The sequence below is a fragment of the Coregonus lavaretus genome (genome assembly GCF_964263955.1).
Source record: "Coregonus lavaretus genome assembly, chromosome: 14".
Taxonomy (NCBI): Eukaryota; Metazoa; Chordata; class Actinopteri; order Salmoniformes; family Salmonidae; genus Coregonus; species Coregonus lavaretus.
The window spans coordinates 22,036,419-22,060,060 of record NC_140001.1 but is presented as its reverse complement, the minus strand read 5'-3'; the positions used below and the strand labels follow the sequence as shown (position 1 = coordinate 22,060,060).

Sequence of the window (23,642 nt, the reverse complement as noted above, 5' to 3'; positions counted from 1 at the left end):
TTGCTCTGATTTGTCATCCTGAGGGTCCCAGAGATAAAATGCAGCATAGTTTTGTTTGATAAAATCAATTTTTATATTCAAATGTAGGAACTGGGTTCTACAGTTTGACCCCCTGCTGTCTCTGGTTTTATTGCCCTCTGTATGATGATCTGAGACATGTTATTTTTTGTAACATTTTGGTGATAACCCTGAAGTATTCTGGTTACGGGATGAGCAGAAGCTTGAATTCTGTTTCAGACATGGTGTTTGAGATTGCTCAGTTTGTTCACAATGCCAGCAGGAGAAGGAGATATTTACGTTTTGTGTAGAGTGGCTAGATGGTAGCCATGATTATTGTATGCTTATAATATGTATAATTTCTCAAATGTTATTTTGTTCTGTAGTGTCTTGTAAGCCCATGTGGGCTGGGCACCGGTAGGTGTATGACACTTAAATAAATCATATAAATAAATAAAACATCTAAGTGCAGACCAAAGTGATAGGTGTAGTCAAAACAAGACACAATCATTGCATCCCAACAGTGAAATGGTTTCCAAACAAAGTTTTCATACATATTATTTAGAACACTTAAGTACTACAGTGTTTGTTTCTCTTAAAGCACATTCAGTCATGATCATCACACGGCAAAAATTGTTACACCTAAGTTGTATGAAATCATCTTGCTCTGATCGTTAGACTAAAATAAACAAAATTACATATTTTAACACAGAGCTAGGAATGAATCACTTTAAAGCGTATAAATGATGGTGTACAAAAAAATAATTCTGCTCAGTAAAGTTTGAAAGTGACATCTCTCTACTTCCTATGCATTCCCTTTACTGCTGCCATAAAGGCAGAGTCTGGGTGTGTCCATGTAGTTTGCAACGGTAGTCATTGTTGACATGTAGCCTATGCCAGTCCTGTAGAGACTTCATTCTAGTTACTTGCACGGACAGTAAAAAAGGCAACCCTGTATTATTGCAGCAAGAGGGGGTGTTTTCCTAGGAGTAACTGTGGCTCTGGGAACCCTAGGGTTTCTGTGAAATTGTGTAAGCCAAGGCCACTGACTCAGTCATTACATGGAGTCAAGACGTGTAATAGTGTAATAACATGGTGGATACAGCTGGATCTATTGTCCTCTGAGAAGTGAAATGCCCGTCTTGGTATTGGAGGAGTAGTTGAACATTGAGCAGGGTATGATGACTGGAACTTGGTCCCAAAGGTGTGAGAAACTGCTGTAGACTCATCTGCTGTTCTGAACAGTGGGGCCTCTCAATGGTCAGTCAAATATTGTTGCTATTATGATGATTAAGATGAGGAGACCCAGTGCCATACAAATGGCAAGCCAGAACAATTTCTGTGAGAGAGGAAGAGCAAAAGTTTGGTTCACTGTTCATTTAGTACATATCAAACCAAAACGACCTATTTTAACTGACATAATTATGTGTGTGTTCATCACTTTGAATGTAGTTACTATGAACCTAACTTGGCAATTTACCCATTATTGTGATTCTCAAATTCTGAGATTCTCAAAATCAAAACTGAACCGCTAAATCAAACACTATCAAGTACAGTACCTCATTGTGTTAACCCTATGAGTCCCAAGAGCCCAGCAAAAATTGGCTTTTCATTTATCTGACTTTTATTTATCTGCATGTTCAGCCCGTATATTTAGCCTCACAATTAAGTGTTTTACCATTTTATTTTCAGGACAACGAGGGCTACAAGTAGAAAACAAAACAATTTGACATAAACAGTTGCATTCATGAGTTTTATTGACAAATGTCAATAACAAAAATAAGGTCTGCCAAAGCAAAAACCCTGATAAAAATGAATTTATATACAGAAAAGTACAGAAATGGTTTGTTCAGTGGGAAATGAATATCCAACTATTCAGTGACAACTGTGTGGAGTTTGGAGTTTGTGACAGCAACTATGTGAGCTTATTATAGTATTATAGACACTATGTCCTTGGATTTCCTGTGATCTTCTATGTAGAAGAACCCCTTATCTTCTAACGACTCTTGTGTAGCTTGTGAGCGTCGTAGAGCAGCTTTTCATAGATAGCTTATAATAGTTTGTAACTCAAACCATTCCGACTCTACAGACATTTTTGTAAAAATACCCAGCCCCAGGCCCCTTCGGGATCTGCCCTCGTCTCACAAACACCACACTAGCTAAGCCCCCGTTAATCACAAAGACTAACAGTACCAACAGATGCAGAAGAAATTGACAAATATAATGGTACAACTCAGAAGTCTGTAGCTCAAACACACAATGTTTAAGTCCAAGACCTGCCAGCGTCGTGGTGGGACTCAATGGGTTAAAAGACGTGAATGGAAGGAATTGGTGTTGAATGTTATGTTGATCATGATGAAATGTACAGTAGTAGTTACCCCAGACAGATAGCAGGACAGGGCTCATACAGGGGATTTGGTTAGTCCAACAGACAGGCCAACAATTAGTGCAATGACAGCAAGCAGGATCAATAGAGCAAAGGCAAGGAGGATGAGTTTCTGCCCAGAACAGAAACAAAGTGGTTAGGTTAATAATGCGTGACCCAAAACACACTACAGTGATTTTAGTGAAAACATTAGTCAGGTAACAGACAATGTAAATGACTGCTCATTAGTGATAGTGAGGCATTTTGACATTCAATTTCGACATTAGATATGGCATTTAAACATTCTGTCCGACATTTAGAATGGTACTGAAATAATATTATTCTTATGACCAAAATATTCAGAGCTGTTGCACTGGTTAAAAGAGTCTAACTTGAGCAGTATTCTCCAGTATTATTAGCAGATGCACCATGTGACCTTTCGTTTGGGGAAAAGGAGACTTACCCTGCGGGATCTTTTCTGGTATCTCACTGCTTTTTTGGTCTCCTCTTTGGCACGGCCTATGTATTCAGCTGCGTTGGAGATGTTCTTCTCTATGTTGTTCACCATATCCCCCTTTTAAAACCGCACCACATGAGTTCCATACAGTTTGACTAAAAACAGAACTAATAATATTCAGGACAGCATTACAGTACTGCGCTACAGTACCTGATTCTCCACCAGCATGGCCATGTCCATAAACATGGCATGGAGCTCCCTGATGCTGGACTCCAGGCGGATGATATCCTGGTGCCGTGACACAATCTCATTCAAGGCCTGGCGCGTGATCTGAGAGTCAGAGATGATCTGAGGGAGGAGGTGGACAACAGGAAGACAGCCAGTAAGACAGTCTATTTCATTCAAATACATATATATGGGAGGATTGGTGTTGCATTTACACAGAATATTAGTTGTTTTGGAATACTTCCAACCACAACCTGAGTTATCTTGGTATACTAGATAGTGTTGGTATTTGACTGTATTGTGAAAAGAATGGATGTAAGAAAGTAGCATCAGAGAAAGGCTGGAGATTGAGGAGGAACTTACATCAGATGTGAAAATGGATGGGTTGCCACTCTCCAGCATGTCCTCCAGTTCCTCATTGCTAGTCACTCTCCCAGCTATAACCAGGAAATAAAATACTTTTACCAAACATGTGCTAAAACATCAGCAGAAAACAAAAATAATTGTTCTCTCTCCTCCACTCTGTGGGGAGAATAGTCTCTGTAGTCACAGCCACAGTGTTATGATCTAGGCTATTCCTCAGAGTGACTCAACCCTCACTGCCTAACATGATCAAACCCACTGTGGCTTACAAACCTGGGATCATGTACATAAGCCCTTCCACCCCAGTGAAGGTAGCCTTCTGTTTCCTTGGCAACACTAACACAGGTAGGCACAGATAGGTGTATGTGTCCTGTGTCAGACTCTTCTCTTCCTTCTGGAGTGTGCTGTAGTAGAGAGCCTCATTAAGACTATCCTAAGGGACTGGAGGGGCTACGACTATTTCTGTCATCATCAATTATTCTCATTCTAAACAAATACTCTATATCAGGGTTCTTCAATTCCAGGCCTGGAGGGCCGAAACACCTCTGTTTTTCATCCTCTCCTTCTAATCAGGGGCTAATTCAGACCTGGGACACAAGGTGAGTGCAATTAACTACCAGGTAGAAATAAAAAACAGAAGTGTTTCGGCCCTCCAGGACCGGAATTGAAGAACCCTGCTCTATATGAACAATACATGGGTGTCTGCCATATGGTGTATTTACAGCAAGTCTTGGCCGGTGTAGGCCGTCATTGTAAATAAGAATTTGTTCTTAACTGACTTGCCTAGTTAAATAAAGGTAAAATAATTTTAAAAAATTGTCCATGCCATGACAATAGATAATAACATACAGTGACAGGTCAAGGAGCCAGAAAACAACCTGACTTATCCACAATGAAACTAGGCAATAATGAGGATAATGTTGGATGTTATTTTGTAATTGTGAACAGTGTAGCCTATGTGTTATCATGGTGGGAGAGAAAAGCTCCTAGGTGTGGTCGGGCTCCTTTCCGTGATCCTGTCTGCCCTGCTGCTGGCCCAGTTTGTCACTCACTTATCTCCAGCTGTCTCTGGATCCTTCCTTTGCTTCTCTCCCTAAACGACACTTGAGTCTTGTTGTACTGACTCATGACTTCCACAAACTTCCTGGAGAGCACCATGTGCTGTGGGGTTAGAGAAAACACAAGCTGAGAGAAGAGAGAGGAATGAGAGTTCCAACCACTGGCAAAAGTAAAGTGGATAAAGGCTCAGTAAACTTTTTAAAGGCTGAGATGTCAAACAGCCACGTCAAAACATAGCAGCAAACATCACAGCAAATCATGATCAACTTTGTATACAGGCTTGTAAGTTAGCCTCCAAGTATCTATTGTCAAGCTCTGTTCTTAACTACAACCTGTAAGAACACGTCAGCAGTCGCAAACATGTGAGGAATGAGTCCCAGGAAGGCTGTTTCCTGACCTGGGTTTTCTGAATGCGGAAATCAACCGAGGCCCTGTTAGAAACATCATCCTTGGGCAGGCTCTGCTCCATAGCTACAGAGAACAGAAAGAACAGTGATTACAGCAGCTATAACATCACCTCAGACAAATTCCCCACTTCTACCACTCATCTAGCAGCATTTGGGATGAGGCATTTGATCCAGTCATATCAATGTCAAAATGACAACAAAAAATATATTTCTTTATGTACTGTACGTCGTGGTGTTAAACTTACATTTTAGCTTAACTCTCACAGAGTTAGCATTGCTTTTGATCTCATTGGTCAACCGGTCAAGTTCATCTTTCATCTCTTCAGGAAATAACAGCGACAGAAAATAAATGTATTATTGCAAATTTCCCCAACATAGGCCTGGACAAATATTAGCATTAATCACTTGGCAACTCTTCTATAATAATAGCCTATTCTTCATATTTATGCAGGTAAGAAACCCTACACCTACCTGTGCCCGTAGTATCCATTAGACACCCACTGGATTTGTGGGCCAACAAATATTTGCACCAAACTCTTGGGCCATTCTCAGTTAGTATTATTATGTAGCAGATGGTTATATTTCCCACGGGGGGCCTGTATGAAAAACGTATGCACTCACTAACTGTAAGTCGCTCTGGATAAGAGCGTCTGCTAAATGACTAAAATGTCAATTGGATCACTAAAAACAAATGGTTGATACTGTGTTACTCTGCTGGTAATAATTGATGCTGTTCTGTGGCATTATAGAGTCAACTGAGGGCCTTTGTCTATGCAGGTCTTGATTAGCTCCTCATGTCTGTTCAGTCTCCACAGTGGATCAACTCTGAACAAGCACAGCTGCAGCAACACAGCTTCAGTGTGAGAAGCATCCCCACATGCACACACGCACACACACACACACACACACACTCTCTCTCTTTTCACGCCTCCAAATTCTGTTCTGTATAAAACAGGTTGTTCGGCATAGGTGCTGAAGTTAAGGCAGTCACTGTATGCCACATACATACAGGCTACCTACCAATGCATAACCTCCCTGCGGTAGATAACCTATCCAAGCCCCCAGTAAAATGACCATGCTAGAAGGTTCAGCCAGATTGATGGGCATCAACTTACTCTCATCTGTATTGGGTGCAGACAGGATCATGCTGTGGTTCTTCCTCACCTCCTCCACTTCAGAAGATAGCTTATCAATGAGCCCCCTAACCTCGTCCACCTGAGTCACGCACATACAATATTTTCAATATGATTTAAATACACAGACACTTACAGTATTTTACAGTAACCATCTAGCTTATCTGAAAACAAACAGTACTGACTGAACCACTGTTCTTACCCTTCTGAAAAACCCTTCCATAAATCCATCACTGTCAACTGTGACTGTGACATCCTCCTCTGCTTGTGTCCTGCTCTGTTAAGACAAACCGACAGTCATTTATTAGAGAGTAAAATCTGAGGCTCAAGTACTGCGTGATTAACAGGCCTACATTTACCATATTATTATCATGACAACAAAATGCTATAGACCAGAGTTGCATTCCTTAGGTCCTAGGAAATAGCTAGAAGAATATAATCGTATATTCAGCCTGCAGCCATAGGTTTATGACTGATGAGATCAGTAACATCATATTAGTAGGCTACTTACTGCGGTTAATTCACCCAACCGGTCCTTCATCACGTTTGATGCGTTTTTGACTGGCTAATAATACATAAAACAACCACTTCTCAACTCCATCGCAACTAGCTCGAGTAGCTAAGTTAGCTCTACAAGTGGATAGCTAATTTTTTCTAGCTAGCTAGGTATACTATAACTGAGTTTGTTGACAATCAACATACATTTCTATAGTCATGCAATAAGTGTGAGATGTTTTCTCTTTCAATCATTAACATTAGCTAGGAAAGCGTTGTCCAACTCCTTAACATTAGGTATCAACCAAAATGCACCGTTAGTCTGCTAGCTATCTGATTGTGGCAGACAACATACCTCACATCACCTTCACGTTGTCTATCTACGAGCATGTTGGGAAATGGGATACGCCTCTCGGGTCTACTCAGCGGGAGGAGGCTCGCAGCCTCGCACCTAGCACTACTCCTGTGACCGCAGTTGTTGTTCAGGATATTAGCCACACAACGGCGCTGTTGACCATACAGCGTTGCGTGCGCTTGTGAGTGGCTTCATAATCTCCTCTCTCGTGTCCTTTCCCCCCTATGATTCACCTGGAAGCAGGTCATTCCAAAATCTCCAGGCTTCCAATTTCCACAGAACAGTTTCTTTTCAGGCTAGGTTCTAGTTCTAGTAATTCAATTTCTATGGCCAGCCCATTAGTTTACAGGTGAAAGCTATGACCCCTTATTGATGTCACTTGCTAAATCCACTTCAATCAGTGTAGATGAAGGGGAGGAGACAGGTTAAAGAACGATTTTTAAGCCTTGAGACAATTGCGACATGGATTGTGTATTTGTGCCATTCAGAGGGTGAATGGGCAAGACAAAAGATTGAAGTGCCTTTGAACCGGGTATGGTAGTAGGTGCCAGGCGCACCGGTGTGTCAAGAACTGCAACGCTGCTGGGTTTTTCACGCTCAACAGTTCCCCGTGTGTATCAAGAATGGTCCACCACCCAAATGACATCCTGCCAATTTGACACAACTGTGGGAAGCATTGGAGTCAACATGGGCCAGCGTCCCTGTGGAACGCTTCGACACCTTTTAGAGTCGATGCCCCGACGAATTGACGCTGTTCTGAGGGCAAAAGGGGGTGGGGGGTGGGGTCATAATCACCAAATACGCACTTGATATATGCTATTTACGCAGGCCCCACCTTGAGTTCCGATGCTCCAAAAATGACATCATGTTTTGTATTACCACGTCCAATCGAACAGCCCGGAGAATTCCTCCACTCAGTGCAATCCTAGAATAGAAAGAGCAGAGCACATCAAGCAACAAGGAGCAAAATCCGTCGCTGGAATCGTCCAATATTTCTAATTCTGTATTGAGAGACGAGGATTACCAATTTTTGGGAAAGTTCTGAATGGTTACGCACATTGGCAGTAGATTATAATGTGCCAGTTTCAGTGCTCAGTTTTAATGCCGTTTTACAAAATGTCAGGGAATTAAGTTTTGGGTGACAATTGTTTTTATTGGAGACATGGACTAATACACAGAGAAGAAGAAGGTTTTTTTTCTGCATTTTGGAATAATGATTTATGCTTTCTGGATTGAACATACATTGGCGAATTAAACCAAATTAACCAGTATTAACCAGTATTTAGTTTTAATCAAGTGCCAAGTCATGGAACTATTATTCCAAATTCTGTTTGTAACTACTTTTGTCACTTTGATTCAGGTAATTTCAACAGTTATTTTTCCATGACCTTCACCATTATGTGTAGGTGACTGCAATGTTGAGTTTATTTGATTTCTTTACAGGTTAATGGCGAAGTAGCAAAGCCATCCAAGCATCCAGGTAAATCTAATTATACTTCATTGAATTCTTGGGATTTTCTATGTTGTGTCTGAAATTAGCCTACAGTTTATGATGAATATTATTGGTAATTTAGGGAGAATCAATTATATATATATATATATATATATATATATATATATATATATATATATATATATATATATATATATATATATATATAATGGGATGATGAATTATAGTTTATGACTTACCATAAGTTTAATACTCAGTAATAGTGGTTTATTAAGCAATGCAAACTGTGTTTATTGAATGAGATACCCAAACATCAACACATTAGCTGTATTGTTTAAAATTGTCAACCTTTTAATCCTAAAAGACACACTGAGGAATGCCAGGAAAATAACCCATTGAAATAGCATGATTGAGTGTGATTAGAGAAATGTCCCATCTGGAGCTTTGTTTACACATGAACTGTCTGTCCAGGCCTGCAGGTGTTAGCCACAGCCTCACACTATTGGCCGCTGGATAAGGTGGACGGGATCCATGGACTGTGGGACCAGATTGGAAACAGACCAGGTCATGTTAACGGAAGTAAAATAAGTATGTGCATAGACCTATATACTTAGGAATAGAATACCCAGTCTTTTCCATTCTCTGTCTGCATGGTCTACAGCTCAATTCACCTTTTGTCTGTCTTGCAGTCACCAAGACCCTGCCTTTTAAGGTGCAGCTGTGTGCATTGTTCAAATTTGATTACACTCAAATTTGCTATAATAACTTTCAAAATAGAGAGTCAAAATGAAACGTCTAAAGGCTACTTGCTAATGTACATCAAAGCACTGTGTTTTAATAAACAAAATGGGATAAAAAGTTATCCTTCACCCCCAGGTACATTTTATGCAGACTTTCCAGATTAATGCTAAGACTATTGTTTGCAAAACTGATTTCCAAATACCATACTGTATTATTTCAACTATGGAAGCAGCAAGAACTTTCCCAAATGCTTCCAAAATTGTATATCTTGATCATTTGAATAAGGTTAAGCTAGTTTGAAACATCAAAGTGATTCGGAATGGGATACTTTGGGACTCACAATCGATTATATCAGTTGTGAGGGATGAGATCTAGACTTGAGAACGGCATTTTGAATTTTTCCATACAAAATGTACTTTGATCCTAAGGGGAAATGATTGATCTGTTCCTCCTTGAGCACTGTGTACTGAGCCCAGCATCACACTTAATCTCATCCCTGCTCACGCACCACATCCCTCATGATGCATAGTGTCTGTGTTTGTCTCTCACTGTTCTGTTGTGTGCTCTGGCCGTTTTGTGTTATTCGTGTGTAGATATGTAAATCACCTGTTTCTCCTTTGTCTGTTTGTTTTCTATGTTTCACCTAGCTCTTCAAATCCACAAGCACACTGTGCTCCCTTCCTCCCATAACTCTTCCTCTGTGTATACCAATGACTCTGCCTACACTAACGTTTCTGCAACAGTAGGTGAGGAACATCACTGCTCACAGAAAATTAATTTGTATGTAAAGTCAGTCACCCTGCTCTGTCGGTGTTACTGTAGTGCTATCTGTCATGTTAAGGCTATTCAGTCTCCATCGTTTTGTAAATGGTGTACCAGCTCAGCCAATAGTTGACATGAGTGTGTCACACACACTGTTACCTGAAGATGTTGAATTTGTCTGTGTGTGTGTGTAGTCAGGGAGAGACAATTGTTTTCTTCACTGGAAAAAGAGCAGAGACTGCAGTGTGTAAATCACGATTACACAAGCTTTGAGACTGGAGGTATAGAGATCTTTTTCTAGAGTGCTGTAAAGTGGAGCTTTACTTTTTAACCTCAATGTGCCAGGCCTATTTAGTTTTGTCTGCTTACATGATTTAAAGTGGGAGAACAACAAAGGGAAACACTTGGGTCATAGCTGACTACCATGGTAGATCATTATGCAGTGGGGAACATTCCATATTTGGTGCAGTACAGAGAATATGTTCATAAATGAAAAAAGTATGGGGGAATAAAAAAAATGAAAAAATAAATAAATAAATGTATGCACTCACTAACTGTAAGTTGCTCTGGATAAGAGTGTCTGCTAAATGTCTAAAATAAATCTATGACAACTGCTTGCCTGTTAGTTTGCCTGTGAAAAGCCTAGTTCAGAGGAAAAGCTGCCTCATTTTCTCATCAGGCAAAATGATGTTGTTGGCTTTTCATCCTACTGTAGACATAGTTGAAGGGATGGTCAACAAGGGCATCTATCTGAATGGAGATAATGGAGGCACGTTTCTCCACTTTGGGAACTACCAGAACTCCTGCATTAGTGACCCCACTCTGTGTGGCCCTGAGGGTGAGTTCCGCCTGTCTCGAACTCCTCTCAGGAACGTTCTACAGCTACACAGGACTGACTGTATAATAATTTAAGTGAATAATAAGTGATTATCTAATTGACGAAACACTACAAAATATTGTTTATTGGATTGAATGTAGATCTAAATGTATTACAATTAGCATGATTTGTGGTCTGAAACAATTTTCCCTATTTTTGAATCTGTAATAAATATATGTTCATGTATTTCAGGGATTACATTTTCCTTCTTTTGGAAGAACCAGGAGGCAGAGTCCCATTTTGCAATAGCCTCTGGAGGGAAAGTCATCTCCAATGGCTTCTCTGTCTATGCCAATGCCTACGCTGGATACGTAGAGTTCTACACACGAGGAAACTCGAAGAGGTGGAGGGCTAACATCAAAATACCAGGTATTTTAAAAAAGGAAAACCATTTTGTAAATGAAGTTGATAAAATTCACTATGATTCTAAATAATTATTTTAATTTTTTTTATAAATTGGTCTTTGGATGTGGATGGTGGGTAAAAAAATATTCTTATATAAATAAATAAATAAATACATATTTCAATTATTTTTCATTTTCAGCCTTGAATATGGTTGATTGTAAGCAGATGGAGCTACAATCATCAGCAGACTATACTGTTGGTCCCAGAATTATTTTATGGATTTAATGATGGATTCAATTTATTCTTTATCTCAAACTATAAATGTGTCACATTTTACTGGCAAGTCTGTTTCCATATTGTTGCGTGACTATAGTAAATACTGAACCACATGCTAAATAATGCATACGTATGTAACCTTTCATAGTATGTATGAAAGTCATATGCATAAAATGGTCAAATATTTCAAACTTGAAGGCTCAAGTGGACTCTAAATGAAGTAATTGAAATAACATAAACATTCTACTATAGCAAAACTATTTCTCCATCCCCTACAATCTCAGACATGATCTGCTATTTCTGGAGGAAAACACATCATGTCGCTCTCTGCACTGCAGGTTCTTTGAATAAGAAATAAACATTTACCAGTCATTCTTTATTAGAGGAAAAAAATGACCAAATGTCTTCCGTCATCTTGTTTATGTTACAGGACTTCATGTGTACTTTTGATTTATTTGATTATTAGTTACAGAAGATCAAACATCATCTGGTTCTTATAATGTGACATGATGACATGTCACAATTTCACCATGCAGTTGTTTAGCCTTTGACTCATAACAGAGGAAAACACCTTAGATCTATGACTCAACCAGCTCTTATGAGACCTCTACCAGTACCAGTAGACCTTGTCACAATGTGTTCCAGCCTAACCTGTGTTCATCAGAAACATCTCTATCTAAAAGAGAGGGAGAGACCAAAAGGAAAGAGAGATTGAACGAGTGAATGGGGAAGTTCTTGGTGGGACATATGGTTTGTGTTTAAGCCAATCCCAATGGGATAGCTGTGTTTTGGCACTCTGAGCCAGCATCCACTGGTGGAACTGTTCACAGTGAATATATTTTGGGATTCTCGTTATTGTCCGTTTACCTTTAGAAGAACTGGAGATGTTATTTCCTCTTTGGAGGAGTCTATTGAAACCATTTGGAGGGATAGAATGGAGGTGCTGACTGAATGGCTGCACTCTAAGAAAAAAGGGTTCCAAAAGGGTTCTTTGGCTGTCCCCATAGGATAACCCTTTTTGGCTCCAGGTAGAACTCTTTTGGGTTCCATGTAGAACCCTCTGCATAAAGGGTTCTACATAGAACCAAAAAGGGGCCTTCAAAGGGTTATCCTATGGGGACAGCCGAATAACCCTTTTAGGTTCTAGATAGCACCTTTTTTTCTAAGAGTGTTGAGTGGAACATGGGGACATATTGGGCGGATATTAGTGGAAAAGCACAGTTGAAATATCTGTCACATACTGTAGGCTATAATACCCACATACAAGAGTAGAACAAATATTAGGTGAACTTTGCTTCATTTCATGCTAAATGTCAATTCTCTAAGCCCAATAAAGAAGCCCTTTACTTTTCTGAGATGGAGGGTGAAGTCATGATTATTATTTATCCGCTTCTCTCTTCCCTTTCAGGGCCCTTCTGGACCCACATTCTGTTCACCTGGACCCTGAAGGATGGTCTCAACATCTACATCAACGGGACATTCAACACCAGCGACCCCACTGGCAACGTGTCCATGAACTACGGAGACCCTTACCCTGACCTGGTCATTGGGACAGGAAATGACCAGTCCTATGGACGCTATGTGACAGGAGCCTTTGATGAGTTTGTCATCTGGGAGAGGGCTCTGTCACCAGAGGAGATCCTTATGTACTACAAGGCTGCCATAGGTAAGATCACATGTCACCGTCAGTCTGAATTTGTTCCACTCTTTTTTTTCATGATGTGAAATGTTCGCTATGTTCATAATTTCCCCTTGACGGATGTGAGGAGAAAGGGGTTCAAAAGCAATTTCCATCTTGGTCATTGCCATAGACATTCCATCCACAGTACTGACGCATGGAAGACACAAGATATTAAACTGTACAAATCCTCCCCATCTTAAAATCATCTCACATATTTCTACCATAAAAGTGTTTCACAATCTTCCACCTTATAAGGGTCTCACATATTCTACCATATATAAGCATTTCATCTGATAAGGGCCCTGTACTATTACTAAGTGTCCAGTGGGGATATAGGCCTAACAGTTTGGTTTTAGATTAGGGGACTAAACTGATGTTAGACTGAGTGACTGAAGTAAAAAATAAATAAATAATACATTACCTTTTTCATTGCTGCTTTGATTAATCTTGTGTGGTTCTAAAAACTCAAAAGAAATGGATAATGACCTCTGTATAGTCCTAGAAGTGTTATTCAGATCATGGCGAAATGTGTCTGCTGGTAAAAATGGATGAGTCACTAGTTATGCTTATGGTAAATGCTAAAAATGTGGGTGTGGGCACCAATTCCCTGGGGCTTTGTCTAGTAACTAGACACATTGTGAAGGATTCAGGTGGTCATGTTGAATGATTCAGGTGGTCTCAGTACTGTCCCCCCCCCCCCCCAGACATAACAGACATAAACAACAAAGTTGTTATGGTAATGGAAAGCATTTTATCATGTTATACCTGTAGAGAATGAATGGGACTAAATATGAGCTGACTGTTGGGATGGTCCAAATGTAAAACCATATATGGTAATTTAGTGTTGCTGAGTCCACCTAGTGATATGTTATTTACAGACAGCATGATTTCATGACTTCCTTCCAACATCTCTTTGGCTTGTATAGTACATATATGATGTATTAGGTGGTTAGTTATCTAAAGAGCAGGTACAATCACAAAACACTTATTTTCATCATTCCCTGGCTGGGGGAGGTCCAACCATCATCAGGCACGTACCAAGGAATCATAAATCTTTGGGGCCTGAACAAATCCAGCTCTTCTCTAAGCAATCCATTTGGCATGTAGATAGTGTTCCCATAGATGACAGGTGGAAGAGCACTTTTAATGGTTCTCATATATTTCTCCAACTAGGTGATGCTTGGACCTATCCTACCACAGCAAGTGTTCCTAAAGAAGTCTCCTCTACGACACAAATGCCAGTGAGTTCTCAACTTTGGAGATTTATGCAGATAATACATTTGGTGCCCATCTTGACCTCTTACCATGGGAACGTGCATGTCTTGGAAATTTCAGATGGTTTTCAGGGTTTACAACTAGAACAGACACATGGCAGCCTCACAGGAAATGAGGTATAAGCCTGGTGGTTGAACTGCCACCAACGCAAACAAACAATTAATTCCTTATGGAACTATTGTTTTCCTTTAAGACTGAGGAATTGCATGGAAAAAGGGATATTGAGAGCACATGTGAATGGACCTCTTCTGTTTATTAAACGGCAGTTGTGGACGTAGAGTGGCGAAAGCAGAGACAGCTGTTCAACACAGCACAAAATGGGTCCCTGTACGGCATGAAGCTGGAAAATAAGCAACACTCTTTTACAGCAGACATCTATCCAGAAAGAGTTTTAACTGGATAGGGTAATGGTCAAATAACGGTCCCATTCTGGTCTTGGGAGAGTATCTGTGAAGAATAAAATCTGTTTTAATGCATGGTGCTTTTTCCCCCCAGGGAGTCACAGATGTGTCCTATTCTATCACCACAAAGCTGAGTGAGGAGATCCACAGCTTCCAGGACCCTGTGCCCATGCAAGGCTTCCTGGAGTTTCTGCCATTCAGCCTGCCCAACAAGACCATCCCCCAAGACACTGCCAACAACCTCACACAGGTACTTTAACAAGGATACATGTGTATATACACACACACACACACACACACACACACACACACACACACACACACACACACACACACACACACACACACACACACACACACACACACACACACACACACACACACACACACACACACACACACACACACACACACACACACACACACCAAAGTATGGCGCAGCGGTCTAAGGCACTGCATCTCAGTGCTTGAGGCGTCACTACAGACCCCCTGGTTCGATTCCAGGCTGTATCACAATCGGCCCATAGGGCGGCGCACAATTGGCCCAGCATCGTCCAGGTTTGGCCGGTGTAGGCTGTCATTGTAAATAACAATTTGTTCTTAACTGACTTGCCTAGTTAAATAAATGTTAAATAAAAAATAATAAAATATTGTAATAGTTTGTATCAGGTCACAGACCCATGATGTTGTGTCCCACCCAGGCCTTTCTGAAGAGTGTGGGGGAAGTGCTCTCTTCTGAAGTGGCTCAAGAGGATGAGGTAAATGAGCTCATGATATCTCTGTGAAATCACTGTGTGAAAGTCAATATTGGACAGGATAAAGGCAAATGCGGGTTTACAGTAAACTAGCTATATGATACTAAATTGTGAATATGATCACATTCGTTCTGGCTCTAGTTCAACACTAGCATGTGCGAACACAGGAATGCCTAAAGAGAGTAACGTTTTGAGCAAGTTTGTGGTTTCAATGTTCTGAAGACAGTGAACAAGCACGCTTGTTTCCATATGAGCAAGCTGAACCAGATGTTCTTAGCGCATGAAAACATTAGACTTGGATGTGGTAGAGCATCATCAAAAGGAAGTCAGACGCCAGTTAATACAGTGTATATCAGAGGTGTGCTAACTGCAACCTGGACCCAGGGGTAGACGTAACATAGCAAATGTATTCGTACAATATTTTACGAATTCGCAAATTGTGGCTAACGTTAGCTAGGTGGCTAAGTGTTTAATGCTAACGTTAGTTAGATGGCTAATGTTAGCTAGGCTAGGGGCTAGGGTTAGGGGTTAGGGTTAAGGTTAGGGTTAAGGTTATGAGTTAGGTTAAAGGGTTAAGGTTAGGGGAAGGATTAGCTAACATGCTAAGTAGTTGCAAAATAGCTAAAAAGTAGTAATTAGTAGCAGAATTGCTAATTCGCTAAAATGCTAACGTTGTCCGTGATGAGATTTAAACACGCAACCTTTGGGTTGCTAGATGTTTGCATTATATGCTACCCATCCACCCTGACCAGCCACCCTCCTTCGTTTTTTGCCTTAAGTGACCTTCTGTTTTATGTAACGATACCAAACAGAGCATATCACACTAATTTGAGTGTCAGATTTACATTAACTATGTTACGTCTAGTCTATGAGACCAGGATGGAGGTGGGGACTCCAGTCACATGACTTGGACTCGAGTCTGACTCTGAGTCACAAATTTGATGACTTGAGACTCGACTTTGACTTGCAGCCTCAAGACTCGAGGCTCGACTTTGACTAATTTTGTGGCACAGAGTCTCCGTGGCTAAGGCTACTCTCCACACAGCCAGAGACAGTATCGCACTTGCAAGATTGGCTAGTGAAACGCACACTCGGCCCTCTGATTGAATCAGCAAACGATCAATCAACACAGGTCGGGTGAGCTAGCCCAGTGAGAAGGTGTTGGGGGGTCGCGAGTGTTAAACTGAATGGGGAAAATTATATTTTTTTCATACATATTTTAATAGGCTACATATAGCCTACCATTTGTATTTTATCAGGGGTTGCTGCAGCACCCTCAGCACCCCTACTTCTCGCGGCTATGGAGGCTATATGCCTATGTGTGCTCATGATCTGAGGAGGGGGAGGGCGGATTTAATAATGTAATACTTAGTAGTTAAAATCCAAAAAGGCATTCTGATTGGGCACCTATATAGCCATGCAATGTCATAAGGTACCACCTTCATTACCTTGTTTAGGAAGCTCATTGGATCCCAGGGCAGGGTCAAATTGACAGGTTTTTTTTCTCACAGTGAGGGAAAATGGTTGTTCACTATTGCAGACAGCTACAGCTAGCTTCGTTAAGTTTTGGTAGTGGCGCACTGAATAATTATAGCTAGTTGGCTTAGCTTTGATCAGCATGGATATCTGAAAATGGCTGGGCACTGCCAAGAGCAACAAAAACTGAGGACCACCATGTCGAGACCGATGCCGAGCTCACCGAGCAGCTTGCTAGCCCGACCACCGATGTCGAGGAGCCTAGCAGCAAATGCAGTACCCGCCCATCACCCACGCTGTCTGCTGACCAACTAGATGGAGAAGAGCCATGGCCTAGCACCATCATCACAAGGGTAACATCACAAGTGGACCCCACTCAGTGTTCTTCAAAGATATGGCGGGCCTTTGTCAGCAATGCCGACTGTGCTGTTGGCACTGAAACATGGATTAACATTTGGGGTATCTACGTTTGGGGCCTTCTCCACCCTGAAGAACATATTCAGTGAACACAGACGCAGCATGTTACATAAACGAAAAGCCCAGCTTGTCCAGCTGGCATCTGAGAGGGACCTGACAAGTACATTTCGCCAGGAAGGAGAAGGACATCAGAAACTTCTCATAAGGTGCAACACATCATTGAGGAGGCTGCAGCTCTTCTAAATGGTAAGCTACAACCTTTATGGCCTGGTTGTTTGGCTGATTTGTTTTATGTAATGTGTAGCTACTTTAGGCCTTCGCTTTTTACTTACATGCATGCTAGATTGATCTGTGATTCTTAATGTCATTGCTTGCTTTTGTGGGTCTAATTGCTATTAATAGATATACAGCTTTGAGTTATTTTATGGGTATAGGGACAATGACCAATGTAGCCTATTGGTTGTGCTCTGAGGTGAGCCCTGGCACGGTGCTCCTATTTGTTGCCAAGGCAGCAGCTACTCTTCCTGGGGTCCAGCAACATTAAGGCAGTTATATACAATTTAAAATATTACATGACATTACATTTCATAGCACTTTTCACAACACATTGTGTTCCCTCAGGCCCTACTCTACAACCACATATCTACAATACAAAATCCATGTGTACGTGTGTGTAGAGTGCATGTCTTATCATGTGTATGTGTGTCTGTGCCTGTGTGTCTGTCTCTTCACAGTCCCCGCTGTTTCATAAGGTGTATGATTATCTGTTTTTTAAAATCTGATTCTACTGCTTGCATCAGTTATGGGGAATAGAGTTCCATGTAGCCATAGCTCTATGTAGTACTGTGCGCCTCCCACAGTCTGTTCTTGACTTGGGGACTGTGAAGAGACCTTTGGTGACATGTCTTGTGGGGTATGCATGGGTGTCCGAGCTGTGTGCTAGTAGTTTAAACAGACACTTCGGTGCATTCAGCATGTCAACACTTCTTACAAAAACAAGTAGTGATGAAGTCAATGTCTCCTCCACTTTGAACCATGAGATATTTACATGCATATTATTAATGTCAGCTCTCCGTGTACATTTAAGGGCCAGCCGTGCTGCCCTGTTCTGAGCCAATTGTAATTTTCCAAGGTCCCTCTTTGTGGCACCTGACCACACGACTGAACAGTAGTCCAGGTGCGACAAAACTAGGGCCTGTTGTTAAAAAGGCAGAGCAACGCTTTATTATGGACAGACTTCTCCCCATCTTAGCTACTGTTGTATAAACATATTTTGACCATGACAGTTTACAATCCAGTGTTACTCCAAGCAGTTTAGTCACCTCAACTTGCTCAATTTCCACATTATTTATTACAAGATTTAGTTGAGATTTAGGGTTTAGTGACTGATTTGTCCCAAATACAATGCTTTTAGTTTTTGAAATATTTAGGACTAACTTATTCCTTGCCACCCATTCTGAAACTAACTACAGCTGTTTGTTCAGTGTTGCAGTGATTTCACTCACTGTAGTAGCTGATGTGTATAGTGTTGAGTCATCCGCATACATCGACACACTGGCTTTACTCAAAGCCAGTGGCATGTCATTAGTAAAGATTGAAAAAAGTAAGGGGCCTAGACAGCTGCCCTGGGGAATTCCTGAATCTACCTGGATTATGTTGGCGAGGCTTCCATTAATGAACACCCTCTGTGTTGTGTTAATAATATAATAATAATATGCCATTTAGCAGACGCTTTTATCCAAAGCGACTTACAATCATGTGTGCATACATTTTTACGTATGGGTGGTCCCGAGGATCGAACCCACTACCCTGGCGTTACAAGCGCCATGCTCTACCAATTGAGCTACAGAGGTAACTCTTTATCCACAATATAGCAGGGGGTGTAAAGCCATAACACATACATTTTTCCATCAGCACCATGATCGATAATGTCAAAAGCCGCACTGAAGTCTAACAAAACAGCTCCCACAATCTTTTTATCATCAATTTCTGCCAGCCAATCATCAGTAATTTGTGTAAGTGCTGTGCTTGTTGAATGTCCTTCCCTATAAGCGTGCTGAAAGTCTGTTGTCAATTTATTTACAGTAAAATAGCATTGTTTCTGGTCAAACACAATTTTTTCCAAAAGTTTACTAAGGGTTGGTAACAGGCTGATTGGTCGGATATTTGAGCCAGTAAAGGGGGCTTTACTATTCTTGGATAGCGGATTTACTTTTGCTTCCCTCCACTTTCTAGTAGGCCTAGATTGAAGATATGTCAAATAGGAGTGGCAATATTGTCTGCTATTGTCCTCAGTAATTTTCCATCCAAGTTGTCAGACCCCGGTGGCTTGTCATTGTTGATAGACAACAATACTTTTTTCACCTCTTCCACACTCACTTTATGGAATTCAAAATTACATGCTTGTCTTTCATAATTTGATCAGTTATACTTGGATGTGTAGTGTCAGCGTATGCTAATCTTGCCAATTAAAAAATAATTAAAGTAATTGGCAATATCAGTGGGTTTTGTGATGAATGAGCCATCTGGTTCAATGACTGATGGAGCTGAGTTTGCCTTTTTGCCCAAAATGTCATTAAAGGTGCTCCAAAGCTTTTTACGATTGTCCTGGTTGTCCACTTCGGTGGTGCTGAAATTGGCATTGCATAATTTCATTGCGCTGTCCAAGGTCCTGAATCGATGGTTGCTGTTTTAATGAGCACATCTTGGGCTATCAGTCTTTATGGGGCTTCTCTTCAACATCACGTGCTTTCTTGTGTGCAAAATGACAGTTGTGTATATGGCTGCATTTCAGATAGGCCTACATTTTTGTACATTTTGTATGTCGCAGTAGTATAGGACCAATACCGTGTGTAGCCTACTGAAAGAAGGAGGCAAACGTTCACTCTGTTATCATTCATTTGCATTACAGTCATTGTGTGATAGGCTACTGTAAAAGTGATGCCAATACTATGAAAACAACACAGCCTACTTTATCGCCCCCTCCCTGCTCTCTTCCTATAGGGTGTGTGTGTTGCCCTCTGAATGGGCGTTTACTCTTATTCATGGCAGATTCAAATTGGCTGCTGTCATGTAGGAAATGTCACATCAGCTATGAATATAAAATATGCACTTAGTTTGATTTAGGTTGCTTTTCTGAAACACGCCTACAGAAAGTATTGCTTACTGTAGGTTATGCTCATTGCGTAGTGTCACAAATTAGACAGAAATGTAGCCTATAGTTCTAATTATTGAAGTTTAAACTATGAAGCCTGTAATAATCTTTGATAGCCTAGTGGTGCTCATCGTGTCGAGCTGTTCTGTGCGTGTTGGTTGGCGCAAATTAAGTGTAGGCCTATGGCAGCTATGCTGCATTTCGGATACAGTTGTACAGTATTTCATAGTGGGGCATATATCTTTCTTGTGTTATTATATAAAACAACGGTTGTTGACGTGTACATTTTTATACATTTGAACAGCAGTAGGACCAATCTACCTTGTTTTATTAGGGCTCTAACGCAATACTAGTTGTGCCCCCCCCCCCCCCCCCCCATAGATTTAAAATGCCCTTCAGGCATGTCATCCTTGATATCCCTAGTTGATATTGACTGCTAACATGAATGACTTTCAGCTCAAAATGCAGGTGTAAAACACAGTTTATTTCTGTATCTTGCGTTTTTAAGGCTGTAATGACAGGCTTTATTTGCTCAGTGATTGTGCGTGTGCGGAAGGGCGGGCGCACGCATCTTAACCACTCCTTTTTGGGGTCGCGAGTCAAAATGTTTGAGAACCACTGAACTAGCAAACAAATAGCTGATTTGCTGTACATCTAGCTATACACTGTATAAATAGAAAGACTGAAAACACTGTGATTGTGTAATGAAGCTATAAAAAGTAGTGCTCCTAAAAACATAATAGAAGTATTCTGAAACACCCGAAGTGGTTCTTCAATCTGAATATTTGTGTTTTTAAGAGAGTGTTGTGAAAAAAACTTTTTGGGTTTCAGTGCATGTAAAAGCCAGCGTCAAAACACACGAAACGGTGTCTCATACAATCAAATGGAGAACTGCAAATGGTTTATAGCCTAAATATTGATTTGATTTTTAGAAACAGGAGGAGACAGAGAAGGAGTGAAAGTGGGACAGGCGGAAGCAGGAATTGAACCGCCGACTTCTGGGGCAGTAAGATGGTAGGCTGACATTTCATTGGAATTTCATTGGAATTTTACACTCAACACAGCCACACTGTAAAAAAATATTCTGGGTTGAATTTAAATTTAAAAAACACACAAATATATAACATACTGTATACCTAATACATTTATGCAAGTCATTTTAATGATTTGTTAATTTCATTTGACCCATTTTTGGGGGGAATAAATCCAATGTAATATGTTGCTCAAAATGTAAATATATTTTATGAGGATAAGCAAAGATAGAGAAAATGTAGTTATTGAACTCATTGGAAGTCTGGTTTTAATCTCCTTGCACTTCCTATCTTGCCACGTGGCTCTGTTTTGACAGGATTGTGGGTAATTAAAAAATGTCTGACTTAATGATTCTTTTACACAATGTTGTATGCATGTTTGAAGAAATAAAAGTATACTTCTATATAAAAAATATATATTGTCACAGACACCTGCAGTGAAATGTGTTGTTTTACAGGGTCAGCACCCCTGGAGCAAATTAGGGTTAAGTGCCTTCAAGGGCATTCTTCACCTTGTCGGCTCAGGTATTTGAACAAGCAACCTTTCAGTTACTGACCCAACACGCTAACCGCTAGGCTACCTGTCACCCGGTAATAGTGTTAGTATTAAGCATTTTGTTGTGCCATGAGGTGTAATGGATCATGATGAAAAGCTTTCAAAACCATCAGGCAGAATATTCTCCCGAGTGGCGCGGAGCGGTCTAAGGCACTGCATCTCAGTGCTAGAGGCATCACTACAAACCCTGGTTCGATTCCAGGCTGTATCATAATCCGGCCATGATTGGGAGTCCCATAGGGCGGTGCACAGTTGGCCGGGGTTGGCCGTCATTGTAATTAAGAATTTGTTCTTAACTGACTTGCCTAGTTAAATAAAGGTACAAAAATAAAAGAAAAGACGTTCAATGATGAGACGACCCATTCCCACATTGCAAACTTTTAATGGTAGAGGCAAATACAGTATCCTGCAATGTTTACTGTAAAACCTCTGATTACTGCTGGTGGATTGAGCACTGTGCTTAACAATGCCTGCTAAAATGGGTTAAACTGGCAAATGATCAGATACATAAATCAATGTTAAACATTAAAATAAGAAATGATCTAATTCTGCACTAAACAGAACTTGAAACACCAAAATTGTATTTTCAACCTTTTCCGGTAGTGCTCCCAGTCCCTGGCAAGGTGTTGCACAACACTTGATTAAGTGGTGTTACAACATACCATGTAATGTTTGAAAACATCTCAGGATGATGTGTTTCAATACTCCAGCAAAGTTAAGGTTTCGGCTCCTTTACATTGGTGGCAACTCAGTTGCCGCTAGTTTTGGTGTTACAAAGCACTTCATGTGTAGGATCGGGTGCATCACAAACATCAAATTGTAGTCGGAGAGGATTGCTATAAATATTACATATGCAGATCTAAAAATTGTTTGGTGATCAAGAATATGAACTGTTTACTTTGCAAGCTCACAAGCAATGGGGCATCAAGCAACAATTACTAGCATAGGCCGACTGGTCTTGTGGTATGTCAAAATTGCCTGAAATGTATAATTTATTTATGAAGCTTGAATTTGGAATTTGTTTTTAAAATGTATTATTACATAATCAAAATGTGTTGTAGACTAAATAATAAAAAGGGCTGTCTGGTAGCGTCAATAAATAAACTAAGATTTTGTGACATTGGGACTATAAGGTTCTATCTGCGTGAAGCATAGTTCTGAGATATTGAGCATCAAAGTTTTCACATCCCAGATCTTAGAACCGTTTCGTAGTGAATTGTTCTTTCATAACCCATTAAGGTCCTCACCTTTTAAAGGTACCTAAAGTGCAGAGTATCAAAATCCTGAGACATTTGTAAATCAGTTTGTACCTTATGGCTTAAGGTTCTATCTGACACTTCTGAATTAGACATGTTCAGTTTTTAAGAAGAATGTAGCTATTTGAATACATAAATTATATAATATCACTATTTTACCAAGATAGTCAGAACATATCATCAAATACATTAAGAAATGTATTAAGATCATCAGATGAATTACTGTCATTACTGAACAACAATCATTTACTTTATTTCTGACAGAGTTTTTTGTTGTTGTTGCTTGAGTGCCATTATTGCTGGCTAGACTAGCCTAGACCATACTAAGAG

General features: G+C 40.4%; 2 protein-coding genes across 3 annotated transcripts in view; one reads left to right on the top strand and one right to left on the bottom strand.

Moving 5' to 3' along the window:
* Window positions 1-57: 57 nt before the first annotated feature.
* LOC311141365 (syntaxin-2-like) lies at window positions 58-6,906 on the bottom strand. Of its 2 annotated transcripts, none has more exons than XM_084176665.1 (10): window positions 6,518-6,906; window positions 6,209-6,283; window positions 5,989-6,088; window positions 5,119-5,193; window positions 4,864-4,937; window positions 4,460-4,568; window positions 3,408-3,481; window positions 3,030-3,167; window positions 2,826-2,936; window positions 58-1,336 (listed from the first exon to the last, which is right to left on the bottom strand). In XM_084176665.1, the coding sequence occupies exons 1-10, from the start codon at window positions 6,545-6,547 to the stop codon at window positions 1,259-1,261; spliced, it is 864 nt and encodes a 287-aa protein (XP_084032791.1). In that variant the 5' UTR covers window positions 6,548-6,906; the 3' UTR covers window positions 58-1,258. The 2 variants fall into 2 exon arrangements, with proteins under 2 accessions (XP_084032791.1, XP_084032790.1); XM_084176664.1 differs by having other exon boundaries at window positions 4,460-4,592; window positions 6,518-6,885.
* Window positions 6,907-8,162: 1,256 nt separating this feature from the next.
* Window positions 8,163-23,642, top strand: part of LOC311141323 (adhesion G-protein coupled receptor D1-like) — a gene marked incomplete at both ends in the record, with an annotated part of 57,257 nt that continues 41,777 nt past the window's right edge. The window contains 10 exons of the mRNA XM_084176619.1: window positions 8,163-8,216; window positions 8,300-8,336; window positions 8,781-8,897; window positions 9,698-9,796; window positions 10,528-10,650; window positions 10,882-11,058; window positions 12,719-12,976; window positions 14,165-14,232; window positions 14,762-14,917; window positions 15,369-15,425. Coding sequence (XP_084032745.1) covers window positions 8,163-8,216; window positions 8,300-8,336; window positions 8,781-8,897; window positions 9,698-9,796; window positions 10,528-10,650; window positions 10,882-11,058; window positions 12,719-12,976; window positions 14,165-14,232; window positions 14,762-14,917; window positions 15,369-15,425 — 1,146 coding nt within the window. The remainder of the gene's footprint in view (window positions 8,217-8,299; window positions 8,337-8,780; window positions 8,898-9,697; window positions 9,797-10,527; window positions 10,651-10,881; window positions 11,059-12,718; window positions 12,977-14,164; window positions 14,233-14,761; window positions 14,918-15,368; window positions 15,426-23,642) is intronic.

Bases quoted from the DNA above. Each gene is read 5' to 3' on its own strand.
- LOC311141365 (XM_084176664.1), bottom strand. From the start codon at position 6,547: ATGAAGGACCGGTTGGGTGAATTAACCGCA. The intron at 6,284-6,517 runs GTAAGTAGCCTA...TTGTCTTAACAG, and splicing joins GGTTGGGTGAATTAACCGCA to AGCAGGACACAAGCAGAGGA. The intron at 1,337-2,825 runs GTAAGTCTCCTT...CCTCTCTCACAG, and splicing joins ACCAGAAAAGATCCCGCAGG to AAATTGTTCTGGCTTGCCAT.